A 19,888-nucleotide genomic window follows, 5' to 3' on the forward strand; every position below is an offset into this window, starting at 1 on the left:
TCTTTCCCCTTCCCTGTCTTCTTTCAAGAAGGAGACAGGGTCATCTGGACTTTGGGTATATATTTGGTACTTAACAACATGACTTAGCTTGGTCAATGGGACCAAAGGTCAACTCATGCACTGTCATTTATTATTTATTTTAGAGCTGAAAACCAGTATTAAGTATTTTTCCAGGACACTGTCCTCCATGAAGATATTCTGATCTTTAAAAATAAATGACACTGAAAAGATAAACGTTGAAACCAGTAGTAATTTCTTCTTCAGTATAATTATTTAGTACTTTAAATTGTTTTTCTATGATCTTATTAATAGGATCTTTTTATTTATTCCAGGATGGGTAGACAAGGCTAATAGATATAGGAGTCAACTTAACTTTAACACCCCATTTGACTTTAACAACTGCTTTCCATGCAAAGAACTTAAGGATCACTGGAGATTCCCCATGACATTAACAGAAATAGTTGTGCTGGGTGGTTTTTGGTTACTGTTCCGGTTTAAGTATTAAGCATTACATTTTTGTCTCAGAGTTGATTACTGTTTTGTGGATAATTTTTTTTAAGTAAAAAAGAGGAAGAAGAAAAGGAAGTATAAAAGAGAGATAAACTTTTCTTTTTCTGTGTGAATCTCCTTCTAGTAATTTAGTTACTTATTGTACTGTGTCGCTTTTTGAGCTAAACAGAGAAGAGATGCCATCTTAGAATCAGAAATAAAGTATATGTCTTACATTCAGTTGTCATAGCAATCCTTAGTCTAGCAGATGTAAGATAGACTGTGTACTTTTGTTTTCTTGGCAGAACTGGGGTATGTGTGTATGTGTATGTGTGTGCATGTGTGTGTGTATTTAAATTAAGCAATAGCTGGAATCTGGGCTGATATAACCAAGTGAAACATTATGTAATATTGTTTCTCAGATTTTCCATTCTTTTTGTTTTGATGTATCATCAGAGGAGGCAGCTTTGTGAAGGATCTACTCTATCCCCTTAAGACAGAACTCTTCGGATCATTCTTTAAACATTAAAATTAAAATCCTCTCCAAAAGAGTATACTACTGTGATACTTAGTACTCCCTGCCAATGTTCTCCATTTTAGTTAGTTCAGGTCTTTCATACTGCATTCAAATATTGATATTAATCCTTTGGGAACAAGGGAAGGCAGTTTCTCATAATTATTCTTTTCCTTCACTGGATTTGAAATTTCTATTTAATTTTGTTTTTTCTCAACAGATTCTGCTTTCCAACAACTTGCTCATCTTCACTGATCTTTCTATACAGATCACTAATTTTCCTTCTAGTGATGTTTGTAACCTGAGCTTATTTAGTCTCACATTATATCCAAAATATTTTAGATACCAAGTATCAACTATTGATTTCTAGTTACAAGTGTTTACAGATCTCTTTGGGTTTAGATTAATGCCTCTTGCTCTTTGTTACAGGGTTTATTTTATTAACACACTGACACAGTGAGAAATTTATGGTCACATTTTACATTCCACCATATTATATTTCACCAGCTATGCTGGTGATCATGTTACTGAATATTTATGGACAAGGCTCAAACAGATTCAGGGTGATAGTGGCTAACAGCTGGTCATAAATGTCAAACAGAAAACTTTACCCTTGAATCTCACCACATCATCTGAGAAAGGGACATTTTAAAATACTGAACTAAAAGTTCTGAGTTAGCAAATTTTGGTTTGTATTTTTTTTTAGTTCACCATATTCTTTTTTTTTAAGTTTTTATTTAAATTCCTGTTAGTTAACACACAGTGTAATATTTGTTTCAGGTGTACAATTAGTGATTCAACACCTCTATACATCACCAGGTGCTCATCACAAGTGCAGTCCTTGATCTACATCACCTATTTAACCCATACCCCCAACCCACCTCCCTTCTGGTAACCATCAGTTTGTTCTCTATAGTTAAGAGTCTGTTTCTTGGTTTGCCTCTCTCTCTTTCTCTCTTTTTTTCCCTTTGCTCATTTATTTTGTTTCTTAAATTCCACATATGAGTGAAATCATATGGTATTTGTCTTTCTCTGACTGACTTAATTTTGCTTAGCATAATCCTCTCTAGCTCCATCCATGTTGTTGCAAATTAGCTTGCCATATTCTTGAACTAACCATGTACATTATTACAAATACCATGTTATTGGGGAACCTGGGCGGCTCAGTCAGTTAAGCATCTGACTTTGGCTCAGGTCATGATCTCACGGTTTGTGGGTTGGAGCCCTACATCGGGCTCTGTGCTGACAGCTCAGAGCCTGGAGCCTGCTTCGGATTCTGTGTCTCCCTCTCTTTCTGCCCCTCCCCTGCTCATATTCTGTCTATCTCTATACATGAAAATTTAATTTTGTCATCTAGCATTACTCAACATAAGAAATACAAAAAAAGTACTGACAGACTTCTGACACATGAAAAAAATTACTTAAGAAGCGTAAAACCTATATATTCTAAGGATTAGTTTTTCTTTCTTTTTCTTTTCTTTCTTTTTTATTTTAGTTGACACACGTGTTGACATTAGTTTCAGGTGTACAACATAGTGATTAGACAAGTTTACATATTATGCTATGTTAACCACAAGTGTAGCTAACATGTCACTATACAGTGCTACTACGATATCATTGACTGTATTCCTTATACTGTGCCTTTTTATTTCTATGAGTTATTCATTCCCTAACTGGAAGCTTGTATCTCCCAATCTCCTTCACCCATTTTGCCCATCCCTCTATTCCCCAGGAAGATATTTCTATGTTTCAAATGTTTATTTATTTATTTTGAGAGAGAGAAAGAGAGAGAGAGAGAGTGAGCATGAGTGGGTGAGGAGCAGAGAGAGACGGAAAGAGAGAATCCCAAGCAGGGTCTGCACTGTCAGCACCAAGCCCATTGTTGGGCTTGATTCCACAAACTGCAGAATCATGAGCTGAGCCAAAATCAAGAGTCAGACACTTAACTGAATGAGCCACCCAGGAGCTCCAAGGAGTAAGATATTTTTAAAGATGAGGGCATCGAATCATGTTCAAAGTTTTTTTTTTTTTTTTTTAGTTACAATAATGAACTAGTTTCCTGAGTATAGCCTACTTACCTATGATAAAACATGCGAGCCATGCCCATTCTTTGCTTTTCTCCTCCTGACAGAACATCTTTCCAGTCCATAACAGCATCCCATCCTTAAAAATATATAAAAACATATATTTTTATAAGGCATTTGTTTGTTACCATTTTTACCCCAGACAAGTGATTCCTGGCAAGTTTAAGTTATTAACACAAAGTACCTGGTATTAAAAAAAATTTTTTTTTTAATGTTTATTTTTGAGACACAGAGAGAGAAACAGAGCACAAGCAGGGGTAGGAGCAGAGAGAGAGGGAGACACATAATCTGAAGCAGCTCCAGACTCTGAGCTGTCATCACAGAGACCAATGTGGGGCTCGAAGTCACAAACCATGAGATTATGACCTGAGCTGAAGTCGGATGCTTAACTGACTGAGCCACCTTGGCATCCCAAAGTACCTGATATTTTACAGAACATATGCTTGGATAAACTAGAGAGCCTCATGTATAAACATTTTGTTTTAGATTTCATGTTTTTTTTAATAGTAATAATTCCTTATGCTGACAAAACATCTTCTAAGATTCTAAATACTGGCACTTAAAAAATTTGTTTGTTTCTGAATATCTCCAAAAAGTTGGTACACTTATACTTATTTGGGAGGGTGGTAGGAGAAAAGACCAACAATTTGCATAGGCCTATTGCCCAATCTACAAAGAGTAAAACAGAAACTAACTTAAATGGCTTCCATGTGCCTGGCACTTTATCTGAGTTTTCTCATTATATATTCATATATAATTCTCATTATATATCCATATATAATTCTCATTATATATCCATAACCTTATGAGTTAGATCTTATTGTTGCATTTTATAAGTGGGTGAGCTGAAATCCATAGAGGAGTTGACATGTTTAAGTTTACACAGCTAAAGATCAGAGCTAGGATTCATATGTAGGTCTATATCCACACCATCTCTTACAACATCTGGGTTTTATTTAGTTTTAAGTTGTTTTTTTTTTTTTTAAAGTTTATTTATTTATTTTGGGAGAGAGAACAGGGGAGGGGCAGAGAGGGAGGGAGAGAGAGAATTCCAAACAGGCTCTGTGCTGTCAGTGCAGAGCTGACACAGGGCTGGATCCCATGAACCATGAGACCATAACCTGAACTGAAATCAAAAGTTGTACACTTTACTGAGCCACCCAGGATCTGCTCTCTTACATCTTCACTACTGACTTTCTGTTGGATATTTATACAAAAAGCAATGCTTCTATATATTAAAAAATTGGTTACATCTATACATACTGATGTAGAAATGTACTTGGAACATCTTTGTATGAAAAATCAAGTTGCAGAATTGTGTGTATGTATAGATATAGACATACACATACACATTTATATAAACTATGACTGCATTTCTATAAACACACACATAGCTCACACCCCACAGGAATGGAATTATGAGACTTTTACTTTCTAAGTTACACATTTTTATAATATTGGGAAATGTAATGATTTTTATTATTTTTATGGTTTATCTTTATTTTGTAACAAAAGAAGTGTACTCCAAAATAAAACTAGGGGCTCCTGGGTAGCTCAGTTGGTTAAACATCCAACTTAAGCTCAAGTCATGATCTCATGGTTCATGGGTTTGAGCCCCACATCAGGCTCTGTGCTGACAGCTCAGAGCCTGGAGCCTCTTCAGATGTGTCTCCCTCTCTCTCTCTGTTCCTCCCTCACTTGCGTGCTCTCTCTCTTTCTCGCTCAAAATAAATAAATAAATATTTAAAAGGAAAAAAGAAAGAAAACAAAACCATGAGGCCTAAGAGAGAGAGGGCCATATCAAATATTTATTCATGGAAATGTCAGAAAATAATAGAGCAGAGTAGGCAAAGTCTGATTTTCAAAGAGCAAAATTACTGCCAAAACTTGCCACATACACTTAGGACAACAGTTCCAAATCCCAAGTGTTCAAGGCGTAATTTTCCCATGTAGAAAAAATTCAGGCTCTTTGGCCTCTTCTTTCTCTGTCAGCTGAATTTTCACCTTTATTAAACTTTAAATAAACTGGGTCAAAGGAAAAGAAAATAGGGAGTAGAGTCGTTGTTGTTTTCTGTGCAGTGGATTGAATAGATTTTCCCTGTTTCCCAATGATACTCCCCAGTAGGGAACCACTGTTCATTTTCTTGGATAAACTTTCAGGAATTTTCTGTTCATTTAAAAATATAGCTTGGGGTGCCTGGGTGGCTCAGTTGGTTAAGCGTCCGACTTCAGTTCAGGTCATGATCTCACAGTTTGTGAGTTTGAGCCCTGCGTCAGGCTCTGTGCTGACAGCTCAGAGCCCGGAGCCTGCTTCAGATTCTGTGTCCCCCTCTCTCTCTGCCCCACCCCAGCTTGTGCTCTGTCTCTCTCTGTCTTTCAAAAATGAATAAACATAAAAAAAATTTTAAATATAGCCTTAAAATTTTATGTTAAGAGAAAAATCTCCAAATGCCATCTGATTTCAAGTTCTTGCTTCTAGTGAAAACTGTCGAAATATAATTTTTCTCGATAACTGAATTTTATAACATTTATGAAACATAAGCAAGGATTTGAAAAATAAGCTCAGATTGCTTCATAGTGGAGAAATATTTGGGGCTTAAAAATTTGTTGCTCCTGCCAACTGAGAAGGGGCAAGAGAAAAGTATTTGGGTCAAAGGAAACTTTAGCTTTACATATTTAAATAAATCATGTCTTCTGTCCCACTAAACCCAGAAGTTTTAATAGGCAATACTGCTTGATCACAGAACATATAAATCAAACCTCTGAGTTATAATATCATCTCTGATGCTGAGTAAGTGAGACTACGCCAGCTGAGGACAGTTTTCCTGCTTCCTTGAGAGGTACATGTTAATTTAGTTCATGTTAACATTTGGTAACACTTTTGGTAACATTTGGTAACACTTTTACTCTTTTCTATTTTCTAATCTCTTTTCGTGGAATGAAACATAGTTTTTCATTCCATCTTTTACTAGAGCAAAGCATTTCTCTAAGCAAAGTATTAGCTAGTCTAAATAGAACCTCAGTACACTTCTTCCAAAGTAAGTGACGTCCTTGCAAATTTAGATGCTTTTCAGCTTGGCTTAAAAACATGCTTCGTGTTTTAAGGATGAAGCAAGTAGAGTAGGTTTCCTTGGAATTGTTTTATGCGTAAGGATATAACAATTCTTATTAGTGTCTAAGAAGCTAGTAGATTGCATAGCACAGTGGCATAGCCTACTATAGAACATTGACTTTCAAGTGAGATCTTTATTTGAATCCCTGTCATAACATTTGCTGTGGGCCCCTGAGGAAGTTACTAAAATTCTGAATTTCACCTGTAAAATGGGGTTAGTAAAACCCCCATCATAAGACAGTTTTAAATATTAAATAAGATGACAATGTGCATTGCTTAATATATTCTGCACAGTAGGCACTCAATAAACCATAATTACTGTTACATTATTAAGGTAAGAACATTCTTAAAAACAGTTCTTAAACTTCTCAATGACTTCTGAAAGAATAGAATAGCCCATGTTTATTGTAAATTTCTATTTGGATTATTGGATTTCAAACCTACCCAAGATTAACATGTAGCATTTATTCTGCTTCCCCGGTGTTTTAAAACGGTGAAGGAGATGATCATATGAAACAAAAAGATAATCTGCTTTCCATATTTTTAGTACTTATGAATTGTGATTATAAACACCATAAAAATAAGTGTAATAATACCTCTCCTGTCTGCCTCATTTGCTTATTATAGGGATCAAATGAAACAACGTATATGAAATTGCCATGTAATATACCAAGTACTGGCACACAAAGACAAAATATCATAGTATCAATATTACAAGTAGTAATGTTACCATTAGCTACTAATTATTGTGTATTCACTATGTGCCACTGTTACAAATGCTCTTTAGAGAGCATTTCTTTAAGTTTTCATTTTAATTCCAGTTAGTTAATATACAGTGCTGTATTAGTTTCAGGTGTACAATATAGAGATTCAAAAATTCCATACATTACCCAGTGCTCATTATAAGTCACTCCTTAATCCCCAGCACCTCTTTCACCCAACTCCTCACCCACTCCCCTCTGGTGACCGTCAGTTTGTTCTCTAGAGTTGAGTCTGTTTCTTGACTTGTCTCGGTCTCTTTTTTTCTCCCCTTTGCTCATTTGTTTTGTTTCTTAAATTCCACATATGAGTGAAATCACATGGTATTTGTCTTTCTCTGACTTATTTAGCTCAGCATAGTATTCTCTAGCTCCGTCCATGTCTTTGCAAATGGCAAGACTTAATTCTTTTTTATAGCTGAGTAATACTCTGTTATATCCATATATATATATATATATATATATATATACACACACACACACATACATACCACCTCTTCTTAATCCATTCCTCAATAAGTGGACACTTCTGGCTGCTTCCATATCTTGGCTATTGTAAATAATGCTGCAATAAAAACAGGGATGTATCTATGTTTTCGAATTAGTGTCTTTGTATTCTTTGAGTAAATATCCTGCTGGATCACAGGGTAGTTCTATTTTTAACTTTTTGAGGAACCTCCATATTGTTTCCATAGTGGCTGCATCAGTTTTCATCCCCAACAGCAGTACAAGAGGTTTGGTTGCTTTTTATCCACATCCTTGCCAACACTTGTTTTTTGTGTTTTTGACTTTAGCCATTCTGTCAGGTGTAAGGAGATATCTCATTGTAGTTTTGATTTGCATTTCCCTGATAGTAAGTGATGATGAACACCTTTTCATGTCTGTTGGCCGTCTGGATGTCTTCTTTGGAGAAATGTCTGTTCATGTCTTCTGCCTATTTTTAATTGGATTATTTGGTTTTTGGTATCTGTTTATACCCCAAAACATTGTATTTTGGATACTAATCCTTCTTGAGATATGTCATTTGCAAATATCTTCTCCCATTTGGTAAGTTGTCTTTTAGTTTTGTTGATTGTTTCCTTCACTGTGCAGAAGCTTTTTATTTTGGTAAGTCCCAATAGTTTATTTTTGCTTCTGTTTCCCTTGCCTCAGGTGACATATCTAGATAAAAGTTGCTATGGCTCATGTCAAAGAGGTTACTGCCTGTGTTCTCTTCTAGGATTTTTATGGTTTCAGGTCTCACATTTAGGTCTTTAATCTATTTTGAATTTATTTTTATGTATGGTGTAAGAAAGTGGTCCAGTTTTATTCTTTTTCGTGTTGCTGTCCAGTTTTCCCAACACCATGTGTTGAAGAAACTTTCCTTTTTCTATTGGATATTCTTTCCTGCTTTGTTGAAGATTAATTGACCATATAGTTGGTGACTCTGCAGAGTCTTATTTAATATTCACAGAATCCTTATAGGTAGATATTTATCCCCATTTTAGAACTGAAGACACAGAACAGTGCTAATTATATTTGAGTCCAGAACTCTGACTTCAAAGCTCACATTCTTAATCACTGTATTTCTGATAGGTAAATGCGCTAGGAAGTAAAAGATAAAATCTATGCAAAATTAAACCTAGAATTCTAGCTTGTTATTTCACTACTTTTTCTAGGCTATCAAATTATGTTACAAGTTATTTGAAAGTGTGACTATTAGAAAATAATTCTTTTTTAAGCTCATATGTGTAACTGTTATTTCTACTCTTTCAAAAATGCCTTATTCATAAAGAAATTGTGGTTTATATATACAATGGAGTACTACGTGGCAATGAGAAAGAATGAAATATGGTCCTTTGTAGCAACGTGGATGGAATTGGAGAGTGTGATGCTAAGTGAAATAAACCATACAGAGAAAGACAGATACCATATGTTTTCACTCTTATGTGGATCCTGAGAAACTTAACAGAAACCCATGGGGGAGGGGAAGGAAAAAAAAAAAAAAGAGGTTAGAGTGGGAGAGAGCCAAAGCATAAGAGACTCTTAAAAACTGAGAACAAACTGAGGGTTGATGGGGGGTGGGAGGGAGGGGAGGGTAGATGATGGGCATTGAAGAGGGCATCTTTTGGGATGAGCACTGGGTGTTGTATGGAAACCAATTTGACAATCAATTTCATATATTTAAAAAAAATGCCTTGTTCATAAAACACACAGCACAGAAGTTCCTGGGGCACCTGGGTGGCACAGTCGGGTAAATGTCCATCCCTTGATTTCAGCTCAGGTCATGATCTCACAGTTCATGAGTTCGAGCCCCACATCAGGCTCTGCACTGGCAGCATGGAACCTGCTTGGAATTCTGTCTCCCTCTTTCCCCACCACCACTTTTCAAAAAATAAATAAATAAACATTAAAAAATACTTAAAAAAATAAGTTTCTATATCTTATCTAATTCTCTATGTGCTGCTTGACAGAGGGAAAAAATGTATTGGTAAGACTGTGGGTCTGAAAACAAAAAAGAAGTTCTGTGATACCACTCTTCAAATTATTAAGTTTAATGTAAGTTGAGAACTTGACAGGAGGATATTTCTGCCACAGATTTTACATGCATCTAGATTAATGATGGCCTCAGAGACACTTGTATATTCAAATATGAAGAAAAAAACCCTTTTCATTTAAAAAAAAATGTGTTTTTTTAATGTTTATTTTTGAGAGAGAGAGACAGAACACGAGCGGGGGAGGGGCAGAAAGAGGGAGACCCAGAATCAGAAGCAGCCTCCAGGCTCTGAGCTGTCAGCACAGAGCCCAACACGGCGCTCAAACTCACCAACCATGAGATCATGACCTCAGCCAAAGTCGGCACTTAACTGACTGAGCCACCCAGGCGCCCCTCCCAAAAAACTGTTTTCAAATGCTAGCAGCAGACAATAAAAAATCCTGGTGTGCTGTAGGAAATACAACCCTAGCAGAAGACAGGACGTCAAGAATGGAAAATCAATAAATGCTGTGAAGTCCATGTGTGTGTTTATGTTCCAATGATAGCATATGTTCAAATTAAAATAGGGATGATTTACATAAGTTTAGTTTTTGAAACAAAGTTAAATGCATTTAGAAAATGGTAGACTTTACCTCCTTCTCTTTGAACTATGTGATAGAGGTGGACATTGTGTAGAATACATTCCAGGTCATGGTCTGTGTGGCCTTTGTCACGCATGTCATCCACCGAATCAGGGTAGATGACTTGATCGCGAAGACTCCCAAGAGACATGTATGGCCTATAAAACACCAACCACATAAGAATCCTCGTACAAAGCCATTTTAGTTTACTCAGTGTGACGTTCTTGTGGTCTGAAAGCTCGAGAGCACGTTTTAAATACTGTATTTCTAGAATTACATTTATTACCTGGTGACGAGTATTTCTCTCTCAGGCATGACAGGATAATACTCTGTTATGTTCATGTAAAAATTTATTGAGACATAGCCACAAAGAAAAGTTTCCTCAAGGAATAGTTGGATACTTTCACACAGAAACACCTATCTTGTTTCACTGTATTTTATAAACATTGCTTCTGTAATCCGTCTAAAATTATTTGAGTTAAATATTATAAAATTTGAGGTTTTGGCCCAGAGACGTGCCCAAGCAAAACTTAAAAAAAAAAATACCATTAATTAGGGGCACCTGGGTGGCTCAGTTGGTTAAGTGTCCAACTCTTGACTTCGGCTCAGGTTGTGATCTCAAGACTGTGAGATCGAGCCCCACATTAGGCTCCACACCCAGCTTGAGATTCTCTCTTCCCCTCTCCCTTTGTTCCTCCCCTGCTTACCCTCTATCCCTCTCTCTAAAAGAGAGAGACAGAGACAGAGAAATGCCATTAATAATAAAATGAGTGCAAATTAAAACTACACTGGGCTTCTTAGTTTTCAGATGGTAAAAGTTCAAAAACTTGACAACTTACTCAACTAGCAACCTATGGAGAAACAGGTAGTCTCAAACACTGGTGACAGTGAAAAAATGTACAACGTTTTGGAGGGGATTTGGCAAACCATCATATATTTTGGCCTTCGAACCACTTCTGGCAATTTATTCTAAAGATATACTTCAAAAATTACAAAGATAGAAGTGTGTAAGGCTATCCATCACAGCATTATCTATAATTGCAAAATATTGAAAACAACCTAAATGCACATACAAAGGAGACTGAATAAACTACAGCATCTACACTGTGGAGCTGTAAAACAGGATGTGGACCATCTTTACAGAGTGATTTTCCAAAACATAGTTTTATGTTGAAAATCAAAGTGCAGAAGTAGATGTATAGCAGGGTTTCTCAACAGCAGCATTATGGATAAATGAAACCAGTAATTCTTTGTTGTTGAGGGCTTTTTTTTTTTTAACATTTATTTATTTTTGAGACAGAGAGAGAGCATGAACGGGGGAGGGTCAGAGAGAGAGGGAGACACAGAATCTGAAACAGGCGTCAGGCTCTGAGCTGCAGCACAGAGCCTGACGCGGGGCTCGAACTCACGGACTGTGAGATCATGACCTGAGCCGAAGTTGGACGCTCAACCGACTGAGCCACCCAGACGCCCCTGTTGAGGGCTATCTTATGTATTCTAAATGTTTAGCAGCCTACCTGGTCTCCACCCACTAGATGCCCCTCCCCCAATAAAGAGTCTCCAGACATTACCCCCTGCACCAAACCATCCCCATTTGAGAACCACTAATATACAATATACTACCTTTATACAAAATGAAAGCGAAATGAGAAAGTATACATTTATCTGCTTATATTCATAAAAGGAAACAAAGTAAACCAGAAACTAGTAAAATTGGTTACCTACTAGAGATTGGAGAAACAAGGCAGAATGGATAGGGGAGGGAGTGGCCTAAGTATCCTTTCTATATATTTTTACTTTTAGAATCATGTTAAAATGTCATTGTTCAAAAAAATAGCATTAAACCAATAAGGGTGAAGGAGGAAACCTTAACATTAAGTACAAACAGAAACACATGAACTGAATAGTATATCAAATGAATAACAACCACACGGAAGGGGGAGGAGGTAGTGATCCATGGAACCTGTGCATGGCTACACTATTTCAGTTGAAGGCCAAAAGAACCACAAAGAAATCTTGAACCTTATTTGGCAAGTTTCTTGTTGGTAATCATATAGATGTAGCAATTCTGAAATTGTTTTACCCATGTTGCAGGATTGACCAAAGAAGTAAACATTTTAATAATATTAGGAGGTAGGGTTCTCACTCCTGAAGAAAGAAGATATAAATACAGAAGGTGAGAAGGAAAGAACTGTAATATTTAATTTGAATTAGAGTGTCCATATAAATCCATGCTTTAAAAAAAAAAATCTATTTTCTGTTCTGTCTATATTTGGTATGTCCTGATGTTATCCTCTGAGAAGGACACAACATCATTTACATACTGTAGTGGGTTGAACTGCAGACCCAAGAAGATATGCCCAAGTCCTAAACCCTCGGTACCTGTGAATGTGACCTTATTTGGAAAAAAAATGGGTCTTCTCAGATGTAACTGCGCTAGGGATCTCCAGGTGAGATTATCCTGGATTAACCAGATGGGCCCTAAATCCAATAATTGCCCTTATAAGCAGAAGAGAAACACAGGGAAGAAAGTCATGTGAAGACGCAGGCAGAGATTGGGGTTATGTTGTCACAGGCAGAGGAATGCCTGAAACTGCCAGGAACTGGAAGAGGCAAGAAAAGATTCTACCCTAGAGCTTAGGGGGTTTAGACCTACCAAGACCTTGATTTTGAATTCCTGACCTCCAGAACTATGAAAGAATACATTTATGTTGTTTTAAACTGCCAAGCTTTTGGTTACCCAGCAGATCTTGGAAATAGGTAGTATTCTTGCACTAAAAAAAAAAAAAAAAAAATGTAACCTGAATCATAGCATCAGGAAACTACCAATCAAAACTAATTCCAGGGACTTTCTTAAAATAATAACAACAGTTCTGCACTCTATGCATATAAATGTCATAAAAAAGAAAAAACAACAACAAAGAGAAGCTGAGGAGGTGAGATTAAAAGAAACTAGAGTAACATGGCATCTTAGATGCAAATGAATTGAGAAAAAGTAGTTATTATAAAGGATAGCATTATGATAATTGGAAATTTAAAAATAGAAAATTTAAATATGGGAAGTTGTTGGGGCTCATTTGAAGGACACGACTGCCAGTTGACCATGAGCTGGACTGGGACAATCGAAGGCTCCTCACCCCCTCGCACATGCTTGGAATGTATGCTCTGCCTACCATTCCCACAGCTGGAACCGTTTCCAAGGAAGCAGAGTGAGAGAGCATGGTGTTATTGGGACCGTCTGGATGCTATATGTGACTGAATCCAGTTAAGGCCTCTATACAAACTTAAGATTCTGGTGGGCGAGTGCAGAGATCCACTCACCTTGTAGCTGCCCAGGACAAGCCTCATATGGTAAGTTCCCTTGCTTATTACCACCTGCCACCTGCCAAATAGGAATGGTCTCTTCTGTCTACTTTTGCCTCCAGGGACAGGGGCCAGTTTGGGAACCAAAAGCGTGTTTAGATAATAATACCAATGTGAATTTTCATGAATTTGATCATTGTACTGTGGTTATGCTAAAGAATATCTTTGCTCTTTGGAAACACACCCTAAAGTAGTTACGGATGAAGATTTATGATTACTGCAACTTACTTTTTAAAGGGGAAGGGTGTGAGAGAAAGAGAGAGAGAAAGTTGAAGGTTTTAAATATAAATATATTTTTGTAGGTCACTCGTCTGCCTATTTTCCCATAACGTGCAAATGATTTAGTTGGAGCACAGATAACACAAGGTTATTTTACAACAGGTTTAACTAATATTTGAAAATAAAAGTATTTGTATTTTAATGAGATATATATACATTCCTGTAAAGATTTTCAATGGGGTCTTTAAAAATATGGGAATCCCTGGCCATATTTTAAAAATTGATATATAATTCACATATCATAAAATCCACCCTAGTAAAGTACACAATACTTTTTGAATGATTTTTTTATTATATTCACAAGCTCATATAACCATTGCCACTATCTAATTCCATAACATTTTCTTCACATCAAAAAGAAGCTTCATACCCAATAGCAGACACTCCCCATTCTTCCCTCCTCCCCGTCACTGCCAATCACTGATATACTTTCTGTGTCCATGGATTTGCCTATTCTGGACATTTCATATACACGAAATCACACAATATGTGGTCTTTTGTGATGGCCCTTCTGTTAGCATAATGTTTTCAGGTTTGTTCATGTTGTAGCATGTCATAGTATTTCATTCTTTTTCATGGTTGAATAATATTCCACTGTATGAATATGCCACATTTTGGTAATTCATTCATAAGTTGATGGATGTTCCAGTTGTTTTCGCTATTTGACTATTAGAAACAGTGGGAACACACCTAAGAGTGGAATTTCTGGGGCATATGATAATTCTTTGTTTGCTCTTTGAGGAACCACCCAACTGTTTTCTGAAGTGACTACACCATTTCTGGTCACATTTCTTCTACCATGTCCCTATATCTTCCTCTCTTCTATATGTCTTCTATATCTTCTGTCTTATTCTTTATCTTTCCTTCTCCAGTCTAACCGTAATTTTTTAAAAAAATCAGAATTAGGATGCATAATTATTTGTTTACATTATATTAAGCATTCATCTAACGTGACAGTATCCTAAGTTAATATCTGGTAATAATATTAGTAGCATAAAATAGAAACTGACTATCAGAGTCAATGAGTAGTTTTTCAGCTGGTACTCAGACAAGTTAAGGAAGAAATCCAAGGAAACCTTAGTAGGTAGTACTTTTGCTAATTTCCAAAGTAAATTAGAAGCACAGATATATTCTATACCTTAGTATAAACCTCAGATATAATTTGATCTGTAGAACAGCCATGACACAATATATAAGGGAGACTACAATGAATAAAATACACCTGAACATTCATTTCACAAGTGTTTCTATAGGATTCTACCATAAGACTTGATTAACTGGTAATATTGGATGAAATCATATTTTATATCTACATTTCAGGGAAGACAGTATAGAGTCATAGTTGTGATAATAGGCTCTGGGCTGAAATTCCAATCCCACTATGTACTAGCAATGTGACCCAAATTCTGAACTAGAACTACCTCATTTTTAGAGTAACTTACTTTATTGCATTTGTTATGAAAACTAAATGAAGCAGTGGGTTTATATAAATCTTAAATGAAGCAATGTAGTCAGAACACTTAGTATAGTATAGGCACATAGTAGGCACTCAATAAACTGTTACACACAAAAAAATCACCTCTACTTAGGCTTAAGTTCTCTACCTATGTGAAGAAGCAACATCTTAAAAAAAAAAAAAAAAAAAAAAAAAACAGATGCAAAGGAATTCCTATTTAACCAGCTAAGATACTTGTGATTTTATACCACATAGCAAATTTTTATTATTTTCACAAAATTAATAAATAACAAGTACATAATTATGTAAATTTTAGAAATCGTATTCTGTTAAACACTCAAGAAACCATCTTGGGTTTACCTAGAAGTACTTCTCTTAGTAACTGGAGTACCACTTAGTTCACTGGAGCAACTTATAAGGGCCTCGAAGGTATTAATGCATGTAAGGCTTCCTTCCATGTGCTTTCTTTGTAAGAAGAACTTGGAGCTCTGAGAAAAACTCTGTAACTTCTTTAAAAGGCTAATTTACATTATTTATGATTTTGCTACGCTTTTTGAAATATGTCAGTTCTCTTTGATGAATAGATAGGGAAATTCATTTCAAAATGGCTCTTCATTATAAGGCAAAGTAAATATGTTTTTGCAATGCTGAAGTTTTTATTGGGTTTATAAGTCTAATAACATTTTGAATAAGCACTCTTGAAATAAAAGTCAAAACAAAACAAAACAAACATGGTGTTTAGCCACAAAGTATTTAAAATTCAATCAACGTGAGATTTAAGCAAAATGCCAAATCATAAACATATTATGATGCAAAATGAGGAACAGCAAATATGTCCACATAACTTATTATTTGAGCTATTTGCTAATCAAATGATGTAATAGAATAGAATATGAAAACTGCTAGTTTGAAAATTTATGTAAAGGGAATACAGATGAAATTATAAAAAAATTTATAAAATTTTATATTTATAAGGACTCAACAAATATTGCTTTATTAAAGTCCCATTTTCTCTCAATTATTGTTTAAAAATCATGTAAAATGGTAAAAACAACACATTCTATATGTGTCCAATGAGGTACATGGCAACTAAGGATATTTTGATAGGTTTTATTAATATACGCATTTAAAAATATTATGAAGCCACCACCAAACTCTCTGGAAAAGCTATATCCAGAGAAGTTGGGATGATACTGAGTGTCTTCGGAAACATAACAGATGAGGACCTTATACCCAATGTTTATGTGATTAATTTGCATGTGATCCTTTCCAGCTCATAGGCCTGAAGTTTAACGTTTTAAGCTAGCTCAAGTTCCTCTGGTCCTACTAGAGTTTTACAGAATTGATAAGCACTTAAAGTACCCTCTACTGAACTTTCCTTTCTAGACATATAGACCTATTCAGATCATCTTCTAAATATTTCAGGTAGACCAGTTACCATGTCAGAATGTTATTAGCTTACTTGCTCTGGCCCATCAGAGAGGGGATCCTGCAACATACCTACTACAAGCAACAAAATAAATAGATTGCTTATAATTAGCAGATATCAAAGAAGAAGCACTAACTAGTTTCAATTTACTCTTCTCTAAGTAACATTTAGAATCACCACTATTTGCTGTGGAAAAGATATTGGAATAAATTCATAGGTATCACATTATAATTTAAATAATAATTATTATTTAAACAATTATCATAATTGTTTTTCTTTGTAATCTGGGATGACTTCAAATGCATCTATATTTAAAACTATTAGTTATAATAGTAAAATTAAAATTATTTCAGATCAAGTCAATTCGCAGTGATTATGGCTTTTTATATTTATATTACAAATGTCTCAGGGTACACTTATAATTTGTATTCTACTCCCACTTTTCTGTGTTAACATTTAAAAATCTGACAGTTTATGATTGCTTTGGTAAAATGTATTAACATTTCTTAGGGTTTATACTCATGGTATCTCTATTTTTTTCTTTAATAGAGACAAAAGTAGAAAGAAGGAGAAAGTGTTGAGAAATGTTGGCTCTGTCTCTTGTGCTTGGAGTCTGGAATGATCACCCAAAATGTGAAATGTTTCATAGTCATCTGGAATTTAATTTTCAACAATGGTTATAAAAATTTCACAGCAATATTAACTAGATTTAAACATGATATGTGTTAAATTTAAGAATAAGGTACTGCTAAGTACTGCTGTGTAACCATAGTGATAAGAAGTTAGCAATCTGAAAGCCATAAGGTCTAGCTATTAATAATTCATATAAATGTACACACTGGGACCAATCATGTCATCTGATTTTTCTCATGAATAGCAAGAATTAAATTTGAGTCCTCAATGCATAAGTCATTCCTAATATTCTTTAAATAAATATGTAGCAAAAAGAAGAAATACTCAACTAAGGAGATATGAACTATTATCGAAATTATATTTTTAGAATGTTATTCCTAGGCACCAAAGGAGAGATGTGCACTGCCCCCTGAAGAGCAGGGACTATATTTATTTCCAAGTAATAAGAATAATGTAGTGGAATAATCAAAGTATGGCTAACCTGATGAGAATGCAAACTTCTTAAAAGTCAACTTTAATCGCTTCTCGGCCTTTTGGCTAAGATCAAGTGTAAAAGTCAACTTTAAGAATATTTATCATTATATTAGATTACCATTTGAAATCCCTATTATTTGACTTTTTGACCTACAAAAATTCTAATTCCATATGGTGCAACCTAATAATTGGCTCATAAATTGAGGAAAACTTTTAGAAGCAAAGGAAGATTATTTCCATTATTATTTTCATAAATTAACCCATAGAAGAGTTAAATGTGAAAAAAATTATCCTAAATATTTTCCCAAGCAAAAGAAAGCTATAGGAAATTGTTTACATTTATAGATTCTTTAAGAGAGTTTTAAAAAACTGAACTGTACCAACTACTACACAGGAAGTACCAAAATGTATACTTTCAATTGTCAGCCAATTGCCCAAAGATATTTATGCAAAGTTTACTTGCTTTTAGTCTAATAGTTATAAAGCAAAGGAAAAGAAGTGAATTAGCTACAGCCATATAACTGAGCCTTCTTCATGGCAAAAATCATTTCTTTTACAAGGGACATGTGAAGTGGCAAATATCATAAAGAGGATTACGTGACATATCTAGTGCATGCAGCAAAATAAATAGTTTGCTTCCTAATTAGTATATGGAGCCAGACTGATTTGGCAGTAGAAACCAAATCTATGGAGATGTTCATCCACTCATTTATTCAATCATTCATCAGGTGTTCATTGCACTGTTATAATATACTATTCTTTAGATTCAGTAGGTACCACCAGTGACATACAGATATGCAGATGCCCTTTCTAGCTTATATTCTATAAAGATTTGTTCAATAGTAACTCAACATGGGCAAAGTCTGTTCTAGTAATAACTCTTACTCCCTAAGCCCAGATTTGTCTAATTGGGGGGCAGCAAGACCAGTGTATGTGTAACCAACTGGGTATGGGGCTCCATGAGTAGCCCTGAATTAAGCATATCACATTCTTCCTTTATTCCAGCAACCCTTTCAGACCAACATTCCACTCAGGCAATGGTCCGGGTAGCCTGCATCTTACTTAAATAAGCACATTCTTTGTCCTTCAGAGGCTCTCCCTATTTTTTTTTTTTTTTTTTTTTGCACTTAGAGATTCATTAAGAATCAAAAAGTCTGAAAGCTAGAAACCCAGAGGAAAATGGTAATTGAGATATTTAACTTGTATTCCCCTATATTCTTACTTAGGTCCTTTTCCAAGCCACATCCTCATTTTTAAATCTGACATCTGAGGCAAAAGAAAGGAAAAAGAAAAAAAAAAAAAAAAAAGCAAAGCAAAGGAAAGGAAAGCAAGGATCTCACTGAAAATACTTTATTGACTATGAGGGTACTCTGTCTGCCATGGAGAGAGGAGGCAAACTAGGTCTTCTAACCTCCCTCCTGATCTCACATGCTCCTGGTTCTCTAATAGTCATTCTCTGGTTTTATATGTGTGGCTTAAATGATGGTCTACTGTAACATAGTTCTTCTATCCCTCCAAATAGGAAATCCTGGATTTGGGACGTATTTATATAGAAACAATTCAAAGGAATGTGCAGATTTTTTTTAAAAAACGATTTTTTAATGTTTATTTATTTTTGAGAGACAGAGACAGAGACTGAACAGGGGAGAGGCATAGAGAGAGGGAGACACAGAATCTGAAGCTGGCTCCAGGCTCCGAGCTGTCAGCACAGAGCCCAATGTGGGGCTTCAACCCACGAACCAGGAGATCATGACTTGAGCTGAAGTTGGATGCTTAACCAACTGAACCACCCAGGTGCCCTAGGATGTTCAGATTTTTAAGTATCTACAAAACTCATTTGACACATACACATCTTGGCCTGCAATGCAGTTTGTCAATGTGGGTGCTTTTGGTGTTATTTAAGTGTTTTGTTCATTCTGTTGAACTACTTAAACCAAAAATCTTGCACTGTTGCAGAATACAGTCTCTTTTTTTGACAACATAAAGGTTAAATAATGATTTTTAACGCCATAATCCATTGTTAAAATTAAGATTTGCTTGTTTTATATCTCTTCAGGAAGACTGATTTTAAATTAAGGGAATATTTTTAGGGATTTTTTAAAACTTTATAGATAAGTGGGTTTTAGAAGAATACGAAAGAATAGAGAACATATTCTAATCTGAAAGTGATCTGAACATAGTTTAAAGGAATTTCAATGTTA

General features: G+C 35.4%; 1 protein-coding gene and 1 pseudogene across 1 annotated transcript in view; one reads left to right on the top strand and one right to left on the bottom strand.

The window, feature by feature from the left end:
- The window catches only part of ABCD2 (ATP binding cassette subfamily D member 2), a 66,100-nt gene that overhangs the window by 10,087 nt on the left and 36,125 nt on the right, over positions 1-19,888 (bottom strand). Inside the window, exons 7-8 of the mRNA XM_049625282.1 lie at positions 10,066-10,211; positions 3,082-3,166 (exon numbers count right to left, since the gene is read on the bottom strand). Coding sequence (XP_049481239.1) covers positions 3,082-3,166; positions 10,066-10,211 — 231 coding nt within the window. The remainder of the gene's footprint in view (positions 1-3,081; positions 3,167-10,065; positions 10,212-19,888) is intronic.
- On the top strand, positions 17,731-17,810 carry LOC125920598 (uncharacterized; annotated as a pseudogene).

Source organism: Panthera uncia, chromosome B4 (assembly GCF_023721935.1).
Source record: "Panthera uncia isolate 11264 chromosome B4, Puncia_PCG_1.0, whole genome shotgun sequence".
Taxonomy (NCBI): Eukaryota; Metazoa; Chordata; class Mammalia; order Carnivora; family Felidae; genus Panthera; species Panthera uncia.